Source organism: Watersipora subatra, chromosome 2 (assembly GCF_963576615.1).
Source record: "Watersipora subatra chromosome 2, tzWatSuba1.1, whole genome shotgun sequence".
NCBI lineage: Eukaryota > Metazoa > Bryozoa > Gymnolaemata > Cheilostomatida > Watersiporidae > Watersipora > Watersipora subatra.
Genome location: NC_088709.1, coordinates 53066853 through 53078946, shown reverse-complemented (window position 1 = coordinate 53078946; position 12094 = coordinate 53066853). Strand labels below are relative to the sequence as shown.

Here is a 12094-nt window from a genome sequence, read left to right as displayed (position 1 = left end):
AATAAAATAACCGTAATTATGCTTTGAAAGCATTTTATTTTTAAATTTCAAAACCTAGTTGGCTTACCTGAAACTCGACCTGGAAGGTCACGAGAGTGAATGGAGGCGATGTGGTCTAAGAAGTCTGCAATGCCTTTACTATCATCTGATGTGACAGCCCCCTTATTTCTACCTTGGTAATTGAAACTCCTTGGTACAGCTATTTCTGTACAGCCATTTTAAAATACGATACGTAAACCAAATAACTGGAAATGAAATATCAACATTCATCGTCCTTAGCAACCCCTTTAACTTCTTCAAAACAGTCAAATAAAGCATCTTAGCTAATCAAATGCATAAGCAATCAATTCCTGATATATTATTTGCTTTAGAAAGTTCATGACCTCAAAACACAAAAGTTTATGCCGCACGGACTAATTTCACTTTGAGAGCCTATTGTGCGCTATATGAAATGTCGCGTTTGTATTGAAAATACTACGAGTCATCACAAATGTTTGCGGAGCGGTGACAATAGTTTTAGTGGTTAACATACAAATGCAAAGACAGACAGACACCCATATAAATACCTGCTACCAACTGCGCAGACACACACCTATTAACAAAGACGCATAGAAAGATGAACACGCTTGCACAAAAACATGCATGCGCACACATAAACTCACATACACACACACACCTGCTAACAATGCGCAGACACACACACGCAAGCCTACAATACGCAGACACACACACACACTCACACACGCACACCCACACATGCACGCCCACACACACACACACACACACGTACACACACCACACACACAAACACACATTCAAATATACCTTCTACTTTAAAGTAAACAATTTGTCCTTAAAGAGCAGATAACTTCTGGAATGATTAAAATAGCTTGTTGCGAAGAAAAAGTTTACCCCATTAAATCTCGCGATATGTTTCGCTTGTTGGAAAAATTGCGCACATTTTATACTTGCTCACACCAGCACAGACACACACATTAACATATACAGACAAACACACAGACACGGACAGCAACACACACACACGCGCACACACACGCATGCAGACAGCGACACACACGCACAGACAGCGACACACACACACACACACCAGCATGCACGCACACACGCACGCACACACACACGCACACAGACAGCGACACACACATCGACACACACACACACACACAGACAGCGACACACACGCACAGACAGCGACACACAGACAGTGACACACAGACATCGACACGCACAGACAGCGACACACACAGACTGCGAGACGGACACCACAACAGCCACACCCACACAAACATGTACACACACTGAGCGAAACGCATACACACAAACATGTAAACACACATGCACACGCACGCACACACAAACGCTAATATTCCAACAGATATGAAATAATAACAGCAACATAGTTGATTTGTTCATCCATTGCAAACTGTTATATCAAAAGTTGCAGTAGAAGCTAGATATAGCTCTTACATAGTAACAGCCTGATAGTTTTAAATGTACTTTCTACTTTCAGGTTAAAAACTTTTCTTTGAAGACCATGGTGATCATTTCATAGCCTTTGATAGCTTGTTGCGATTGAACAAAGTTCAACCTTTTGAATCTTGCACATGCATGCACACACTGCAACATTTAGAAAACTTTTTTGCAGGCGATGTCAGTAATTCTAATAAATATCACTGTGACAGACACACAGTCATATACTTGCTCACAAATGCGGACGCACACACACATGAACACAGAAAAACACACAAACGTTTGCATACACGCACAAATACCTACCTACACGCATGAACCCAAACGCACTTATATAACCAGATATGTACCAGTAAGTGCAATGTATTTAATTTGTTGATCAATCACATAATGTTATATCCCAAACTTGCAGTAGCAGCTTGATAGCGGTCCTACATACTAGTAGTTTAATAGTCTTCAATGTAGTAGCAATTTTCCACTAGAACACTTGTAAATCATGTTGCGATTGAACAGTGTTTAGCGCATTGTATCTCGCTTACTAGCGACATTTGAAAAAGAAGTTTGCGAAAAACGACAGTAGTTCTAAAATGTAATACACAAAAACATAAAACAAATAAACAGACTAGGCAAATGTGCAAACACAAGGATGAAATAACTAAACAGATCAAAATTCAGGACACATAAATAAGCAAACAAACAAATAACTACAACCACACATACACAAAATTCTTACACCCAAACAAGTACAAACTCATACACTAAGAGATACACCACACATATACACTTTGCATTCAGATGGCGCACATTCATGCACACTGACACACTCAGACACACACTCAGACACACACTCAGACACACACACGCACGCACGCACACACACACACGCACAAATATATAACTTCTCAAATATTTGGAATTGTTCTCTTAGGAGTATGACCAAAACATCCAATCAGAATAATTCTGAAACGAAAGTAGTTTAGGTCTTATGACTTAACCAGTCAGATTTAAGTGAAACTAGTTCCATTTTAGAAACTGAGCAATAAAAAAGGCAAACATTTTCTGAAGATGCTGTAAAGAAAGAGCGGCGCAATTGAAAATTTTTAGCCAATCACAGAGCTTAACGCAAAACTGACCAACAAAAAGCCAGAAGCTGTTCAACATTGATTGGTCAGTTTTCGAAATACTGAACCCTGTTTGGTGACACACCATTTAGTCACCGACAGCTCTCTATACTACAATATTCGTGTTTCAGTTTTTCACAAGAGTATGTTGTCATATTCACTTGTGTATTCGCCTCATCTAATTTTTGCGTATTCGCGGTGTCATCCTCTCGCGAAAAATTAATGTGCGAAACTAAACTATCATAACAAACGAGCGAAAAAGCGAAACTAAATAGCTTTGTTCATTGATATTCAGGCCTGTATTCACTGGTTGCAAGTTGGGGTGGCTAATGTTAGGCGACTAGTTATGAAGACCTACTGTGTGGAGGGTGGGGCGGTGTAAGCCCCCAACATATTTCTTTCATGTAGGGCCTCAGCCGGGCCTGTCGTGTGAAGTTTTAAAAATTTTTACCGGAAAGTATCAACATTTTTCTATTTTTTGAGATTTGTTTTGTTTTAGGTGATGTGACTGACGAGACGTTTTTAAATGAAAATAGGCAAAACTGGACCGCAGTTAAAACGCTCAGAAAAAGACATCTTTTTCTTTTGAGCGTTTTAACAAAGATCAATTTTGCGGATTTTATTTTAAGTTCATTTGGAAGCTTTTACGCTTTCGATGGAACATGGCCAAGCGGGTGTTTGACAAAACTTAATCTTTTGCAAACCTTTATAAAGGTTGTTACCAAAAATATTGTGCCTCTGATGATGATAATAATGATGCCTAAGAACTACTAGAAGTTGATGTTGGTCTCTATGGCTTGGGATGAAGTGATATTCTACAGCGATAAAAACTGTGTCCATGGCCGTTGGGCAAATAACTTTTCGAATAAATTATGTTGAGGTCGAGTTATCTGAAGCAACTTATCATTGCGTTGGAACTGACCAAACGAATCCGTTCGAGTTAACCTTGTGTTTGAGATGAAACGTTACATTTTATCCAGGGAGAGTTATCCGAATTGGACTGCAGTACTTACCGTAAAAAATTCCCAAAAAGTTGGGGCGGCTCAGCCGGCCAGCTGCTACAGAGAAAACGGGCCTGTTGATAGTCCAAGAAACAAAAGACAACAAGCGATCAAATTGCATTATCGACCTTGCCCACACCATTCTACCTGCGGTTCACAATTACAAACTAGTCGCAAATTGAATTTTTTTTATCGGTGAACTGAACCTGAGGAATCTAATTATGTTTGTTCCACTGCATTTATTTCCAAATCACTATATTTTCGCACTCATCAGAGCTGCGAAATTAAGTTGCTGTGAAATTTTACTCTGTGAGCTACTCCCGAAACTAAATACTAGCAAAATATAAGTGTCCTAGGGTAGTCACCGACTTTTGAAGTTTAATATCGTCTGATATAGGTAACATGACTGACAGGCTCTAGTGAATGTTTATCTGCTGAGAATCGCTAACAAACATTGCGTTGTATCTGATTCACTGCACAAACTAGTCAAGACATGATCAATACTGTCAAGCGCAATTCAAATTCCATCTACTTCATGTCTCTCATTTCATATTGTAGAAATTATATTCATAAAGCACGCAAAATAATAACAAAATATATAATTGTTTCAACACAAACATCACATAAAGATATTATTCACATTTCTAAATAAAGAGATCGGAAGGTCATTTGCTGCCAGTATCCAAATGCTCTTCATAGAACTTGGTCGTCATATCCACGACTGGCAGATAGTTCTGTGTGAGAAGTAGGTTTGATACTTTGGAGGCTTGTGATAAACGACCTTTACTTGACCCCGGTAGCGGTGGCTCCAATTTTTTAGATTTCAAACTGAAAAAGAATGACAAACTTGTGTATAAGAAATTAAATATGCATACTGATAAACTGGAGGGTTGTATCTACTGCTGGTATTATTGTTTCATGTGTGAATAGTATTATACCAGTACCAAATTTCTGCTGGCAGCATCTTTCATTTGAATTTGATTGTAACAACCATGCAATTGGCAGTTACAACAACATACAAACCTCTTATCTGATGAGACAGGATTCGTATAGGCTACTTGTCCTTTTGGAGTTATCCCTCTTTCTACTGCTGATGACCGATGTGCGTACTCCCAATCTAACCTCTTGTTCTTGACCATGCACTGCGGGCATTGCAGCTCTCCTCTCATGCAATATATTCATTACAGACTTGGAGCCATGCCGCATGCAGGAGAGTTACATGTACCCCCTAGGTAGTTCAAGGGCTCAATTACTGTAAACATATAGTAACAGCAAAGAATTTGCATGCCAATAAGTATATTTATTACCAAAGCTAACAAAAATTGCATTTAAATGCAACCGACATTTAAGAACATGGTAATTCAAAAGAAGCATGATCTCCAACTTACAGATGCTAAGAGATCACATGGAGACTCTCTAATTTAGAGATCAATTGGAGACCATAAGAGATTACTAATGTAATCACTAAGAGACAATCTGATTGTATCACATTATTACAAAGCTATCTATGCTCACCTTGGTACTGTATCATATCATAATAAAGCTATCTATACTCAATTTAGTAATGTATCAAATAATGACAAATCTGCGTATCTAGGCAAACCTTAGTAATGCTATTTTAATTATTTTATTAGTTCACTCCAAGTATGGACTTTCTGCTTTTCAATTTGAAGTAAATGTTGTAAAACTCTCTTATTCATGAGGTTTTATCCCCGCGAAAAAGAGGTATATACATACAAAAAGCCCCCCAACTTTCTCCAATTCGACGGGAGCTCCAAACCTTCGTCCACTTTAAATAAGAGTTTCATTCCGGTCATTGAGTATTACGAGGCTGCCGTTATGTGCATGTGTAATGATGTGATAAATGATGTGATTATTATGATAAATTATTCACATGATAAATGCATGTGCACACAACTTACGAAAATTTTCAACAACGACGTCGCAAACCCTCGTTTTGAAAACTCATGAAAAATTTTAACCATCGTTTAGCAGAGTCGTTAAAGTATAATAACGATAAAAAACACATATAAACCAATTCAAATATATTACCAAGTCTTTGAAAAGTGTCGACAGTATCTTAAAAGGTACCCATCTGAATGAATTATACACAAATAGACAGATTTATTGGCCAAAAATCGTTACTTAGTATTATTTATGGCCGTACTTTGATAAAAGTAAGGCCATAAAAGCCTTACTTTTATCAAAGTTAGGACCGGAACTTGAAACGCCAAGCAACAGAGAATAAAATGATTAAGTCGCGCGCATTTCATAAAAAAATAACGTGCACATTTCACCAGTCTATATATCATTGTCAAATTGCCGAAGGTTTCGGCAATTCGACAATTTGCTGATTTCAAAATAACTGACATTTTAGACACTTTTGAGTACTTTGATATTCTAACTGATGTCCAATGCAGTGTAAGTAAAGGAAATGACGATGATATTTCCTTCTAACAATTCTTATGAAATCATTACAATATTTTATTATAAGTTTGGATGACTACAGAACAATGACTACGTAGTACAGCTTTTCTAAAAATCTATATAAACATCACAAATTCTTGATAATGCTAGCTATGACATTTTGAAATGTAAACAAAATTGTGCATTGGTTTTATATTATTACTATATTAACAATATTGGCTATTCTAATAATATCAGTGCATTTTACTTTTAATATTGGCCAATATTGCATTTCTCCTATTGCAGGGGGAGAGATATAAACATATAATAACACCCACACCCAGTATATTACAACTACCATTGCAGTTATTCTATTGCGCTGCAGTGCCATTTGACTGCTAATATTGCATTTCTCAACCGTCAGTACCCTTTCTTTTTTCCAACATCTCTTTGGTCGTGGGCTGTATGACAGTGGAATTTATAGTAATTATAATATATTTATATATTATATATATATATACATGTATATATATATATATATATATATAACATCACCTTCAACTACTCTCAGATAGAAAATAATAAAAGAGATGCAGCATTCAGAAGATTATAACTATTTTTCTATCCTTGAATTCGATAAGCAGATGTGATACAGTATTACTATTCATAGCATAAACAGTATAAACTGTTATTCTTGTGTAAATCAGTGACAACAGTTAATAAAAAGACCAAAGATGGCTTGCCAAATGACACGCCTTTTACCCTCTATTGATTTATAAGGTTTGGACTGTCAAAAGTCAATAGAAAGTTATCATATCATATGTCAGCGAATCATGCTTCCAAATCTTTGCATCTTTTTACCTATGCTGTGTGTAATAGAACAAATATTGAGCTAACTTATGTTACGTATTAAGTTAGTCAAAGTTGTTAGTTAGTTACTTTGTTTACCCGTGCAACGCCAGACATTTACTGAGTAGAAACTAAATATTATCAAATATTAGCAAACTTTAAACTGTCAGTACTCAACTGCCATGACTTGTCAAGAATCCTCTAACAAAGTTACATCCATCATAATGACAATCAATACTCACTTCAACATTGGCTGAGATATAGTGTTGTGGTGGTTGGTGGTGTTGTGGTGAAGAGTGGATTAGAAGAGATGGGCTTTATTTGAGTAAAAGTGGGTTGGAAGTTGACTGGCAGCGGGTGGCGGGCTAGGCGGTAGGGGTGGTGAGTCGACATGTGTAGTGTTGATGATTATTAATGGTGAGGCGATAGTGATGGTAGTAGAGGGGCAATTGTGATGGTGGCGATGAAGTGAATGGGGTAAATAGGAAGTTGTGGTGAAGATGATTTGGTGATTGTGGCGGTGTTTGTGGTGGTTGCGACAGTGGTGGTGTTAGAGGTGGTGAAGCGAAAGATGATGGTGATTGGGATAGTAGAGGTGGTGGTTGTGACAGTTGTTGTGGCGATAGTAGGTGAGTTGGTGGATGGAAAGAAGTGGCAATGGCAGCATCCTCTGGTGGCAATGAAGTGGTGGTTTCATTGGCACCAGTGCCTACAAGTCAAAGAATTATATTTGGTAACATGTAGATATTAGTTAAATTCTTAAAGGCTGGTTCCCATATACGTCGCAAAGCACCGGCGACAGCACAGCTGGTTATTAGCGGTGAAATGGGAACCTACGCCAAGTACCACCAAGGACCGCCAGTAGTTGCCGGCAGCATCGCAATAGTTTCGCACTGCTCAAATTTCGCAAAAACCGCAGGCAAAGCCTTCCCGAATGCACTGTACGGGTAAAGGTCACCATTATAGGAACGGCATGGGGGAGCGAAAATTTTATTTGATCACAAAATTATGTTTACGATATTAATAACGATGTGGCTTTATGTGAACATATGCCAGCGGGCCTGTTACCGCCGGAGTCTCGCAATCGATATAGGAACCAGGCTTTAGTCAGCAATAGAACATGTACTATAATGATATAGGTTGTTTAGCATAAGAACTTACTTGTACAGCTTGAAGGCTGCCACTGCCACTCCTACCGCGGCGCAACCAATTAAAATCTTTGTTACTGTTCCAGTTTGGGCTGGAGATGGTGGCGATGATGGGAGGAGTGGTGCTTTTAAGTATGTTGATGATGGAGATGCAGGTGATGATTTCGATGGTGAAGGTAGATGGGGTGATGGTTTCTTTTGTACTGATCGGGGTGTTGATGAATGAAATTGAGGTGAAGATTTGGAGTGTGAAGGTGGATAGGGTGCTGATTGCATTGGAAGAGGTTGAGATGAAGGAGTAGATGTCGAATCAGGCAGCTCTTCCTCCATCACTGGCCACGTTAAATTTTTTGGCTCTGCTGCCCTCAAAGTAGCTAGATGACCAGCATCTAGCATAAATTGAAGGGCAGCAGGCAGTGGCCAAGTAATTGCTGGCGCAGATTGTCCGGAGGAGGAAGAGCTGCCCTCTTCTTGAGCAAAGAATTCAGGGAGTTCTAAAATGAAATAATACAATTTCAGTTTAAACTTCTTAGATCGAGTTCTATTTGTAACAAAGTTACTTATCGAGTTTCATAACACTCTGACTCAATAGTGAAAGTTATGACAGTTCATAAAAGTTTGGTTGGAGCGGAATGTTAATAGTTGTGTCACCATGAGATGTTCACTTTTTCACCGATTGAATTTGTGGAGAAAGACACTTGCAAATAGTTAATGAATTTATCAAGTCTTATATTAAGGAAATCTTTTAGTTGAGTGTACTGGCCTAGCTATAGCGAGTTTTTAATAAGAATAACGACATCATGACCTTTCATGACTTATTATTACGTAGGTCCTGAGGCTACTCTTTCGAATAAATGTCACTACATTTTATAATTAAATTTGTTGCAGTCTTTTGACTGATTTACTAAGTTGATTGAAGCAGCTGATATCAGTTTAAAATATTTCATATCAACCTAACAAAGGAGGTAGTATGGACTAAAATAAAGTAATCAAATATGAGTCAAAAGCAAGCATTCTTAAGCATTTTTATAATATATATTAAATGTTATGTTTTATTTTACAGACATGTCTTAGACAAACAAAAAATTGGTGAGAAAGGATATAGACATAACAGTCAGATCTTTTGCTCATATGTCAAATGCGTGACTAAATAGTCTCTCATTTTCATGTTTGTTGATTCATTCCACAAACTACAGTTTGAATGATGAAAGGAAATTAATGGGTATGACAACTTCTCATGCGCCATCCGCTTTGGTTTGATTCCAACACAAATTTTTGAACTGAAGCGCCTGATACTAGACTCTTTGTTTTTAAAAGACACATAAATTGCTCCTCTACAGCTCACTGCTCTACTGTCTCTCACTTTAACAATATATCAGTTTAGATGAGGTCCTTATTCCTTTCAGCAGTCGCTAAGTAGTAACTAGCTAAACATCGATTCTAATGTATTTATTTTCACAATAGTTTATGAGTTTCACATCTTTTTATAGTCAGATTATAAACTTATATTGCTTCAAGGAAGAGAAACATTACATCTTTTTTATAGACAGATTATAAACTTACAATATTCCTTCAGTGAAAATGAACATGTATTTATACATTGCTTACCGAAACCATAAGAGGTGTTATCCAGCTCGGCCAGCGAGCTGGATGAGGATAAACGAAGCCCGCCTATCCCGCTGCCAGTCTGTGGTGGACAATGCGCGATGCTCATGATCGAAGAATGATAGCAGTCAATAACAGTTAATAATAATAGCTCAGAATGAAGGGACTCTGTGTAACTCACTGTAACTACTGTGTAACTTCACTGAGAACTACTGAGTGAGTGATGTCATCACATTCCGCTAGAAATCTTAGAATTCCTCAGCCAAGTTTATACTGTTAAGTAATTACACTGATTGGCTGTATGACATGCGTATTTTGCTCACTTGTACAGCTTGAAGATACCATAAATACTTTCTCATGTACATACTTCAAATACATATACAGGAATATTATATTTATATACATGTATATGTAAATATATATAAATCAATATGAATTATATATCAATAAACCATATGATATTTATGTATATTGCATATAAATATACAATAAATATACATTATATTATATGCACATTATATATACATGCATATATATACATGTATATATATTCATATTTATAATTCATATACATAAAGTAGATGCCGCACAATTCGTTACAGAGTGCTCAATGATAAATCAGAGCTAAATATTAAAATATGTTTAAGTGGAACTTCACTCTATAAGTTAAGCATTTTATTACTATTAGTTTCATGTGGTACAATTAAGTATCACACTCTTTAGATAAAATGTCTAAAAGTCTTAGGCAATATAATAATACACTTTTTAGGATACCTTGCTCTAGGTTAATGTATAAGCTCCCATTGTTTACGATATTCCCACAATTTTTAGTACAAGTTTATTTAAACGGCTGCAAAACAACTTCCTTTATAGGATAACTGCTCCGAATTTAAATAATGAAATAATAAAGCATTTTGGGGTAGAAAATAAATTTTTTAAATGTGTTTTTTAAGTGGGGGAGTTGTATTACGGATCAATTATTGTCGGGAAAAAGTTTACTAAGGGCAATCGTGCGGTTGTTACCCATCTAAACCATAGCAATCAGTCATTTTAGGATAGCTTTTAAACTTTACCAAATTCCCCTGCACAGCATCCATAGTTGAGTTTGAAGTTACCAAACTCTTTCTATGTTTGGTAAATCTCATGCAAACCTAATTTTTGCTAAACTATGATTCACTGATCTATATGGCTCACACACTCCATATATTACAGTTACTAAGGTTCACATATTTCTGGTTTATCTTCTGATAACTTTGATTAAAACTGAATATAAGTAAAGCAGGACAATTCAAAGAGAATATAAAATAAAAACTAATTGCTTTAAGCAATGATAAGGGGTGACTTACAGAGTATTGGAAAAGCTTTTATTCAAGAGCTGACAACTGTGAAGTAGTAGACAACTCCTTGATTATCTCTGTCGAATGCATCCATGGTCCAGAACCGGCAAATTTGGACACGCCTGAATCCCAACCAAACTATAAATATTACTAATAGCTATTGAGTACTACTGTTGATGTGATATAAGACTGGTGTTCACTGTGATATGCCTTTGTGCCATCATATTTGCTTCATGAGAGATAATAGTCAATTACCTCCCTAACCTTTGACATAGTACACAATCTCTATTTAATTGATCACAGCCTCTCAGTCTCACTTTGAGATTGCGGATAACATTTACTTTTGGGTCACACTGAAATAATCCAAGACAGGAGTGGTGACATTTATTACAGTAAATGTCTTCACTCCTCTGTGTGGCATTGTATATGCTACCATATCACCTCCCATAGAGTAGTAAGTGTTCAAGTGAACAAACAGAAAGCTTATTTGGCACTAAACCAATCAGTTGTGTTTAGCATACAAACCTAGTGGTGTTAGAGTTTACCAACCTCTCTCTACTTAACCACCTAATTTCTGCTAAATCATTTCTTACTGATAACTATGGCTGATGCTTGATTTATTCCAGTTCATAAGCTCTACAAACTTTTTATTTTATTTTTGATAAAGTTTTTCTGATAAACTCTTAACTGCCGCAACAATGATCAAAAGTCGACAAGTCTAGACAAGGGAACATTTAAAAATCGAGGCAAGAGCAACTCCAATTGGGAAGCTCTGCATGCAGACTATCACGCTGATCAATAGCAACAGTGACGTGTCAAGCGGGTAGCAGTAAGTGGAAGCGGCAAGAACGGGCTGAACAGGAAAAACACTCGCTGTTACCTTGAACTATACTAATAATTACTAACACCATATGAAATAGCCTATAAAGCTACAAGAAATCTAAAAAAAGGGAAATGTACACACTAAAATACCGCTCTATAAATATACAGTAGAGTTTGGTTAGAGATGGCTTTATTATAAAATCCTGAATGTGTGATACATTCATCAGTCTCTGTAATACAATATATACTGACGCTCACACTTTGATAACATAGTCTTTCTACAGTGAAATTGTAACAAAATACACGTAGTACTC

At 36.8% G+C, this 12094-nt stretch overlaps 1 protein-coding gene across 1 annotated transcript; it reads right to left on the bottom strand.

Annotated features, from left to right (window-relative positions):
* Positions 1–8025: 8025 nt before the first annotated feature.
* On the bottom strand, positions 8026–9730 carry LOC137388324 (uncharacterized). The gene is made up of 2 exons (XM_068074810.1): positions 9625–9730; positions 8026–8510 (listed from the first exon to the last, which is right to left on the bottom strand). The coding sequence occupies exons 1-2, from the start codon at positions 9728–9730 to the stop codon at positions 8026–8028; spliced, it is 591 nt and encodes a 196-aa protein (XP_067930911.1).
* Between the last annotated feature and the right edge of the window lie 2364 nt (positions 9731–12094).

Coding starts and splice junctions, on each gene's coding strand:
- LOC137388324 (XM_068074810.1), bottom strand. CDS start 9,730: ATGAGCATCGCGCATTGTCCACCACAGACTGGCAGCGGGATAGGCGGG. Junction 8,511..9,624: donor TAACACCTCTTATGGTTTCG/GTAAGCAATGTA, acceptor ATTTCATTTTAG/AACTCCCTGAATTCTTTGCT.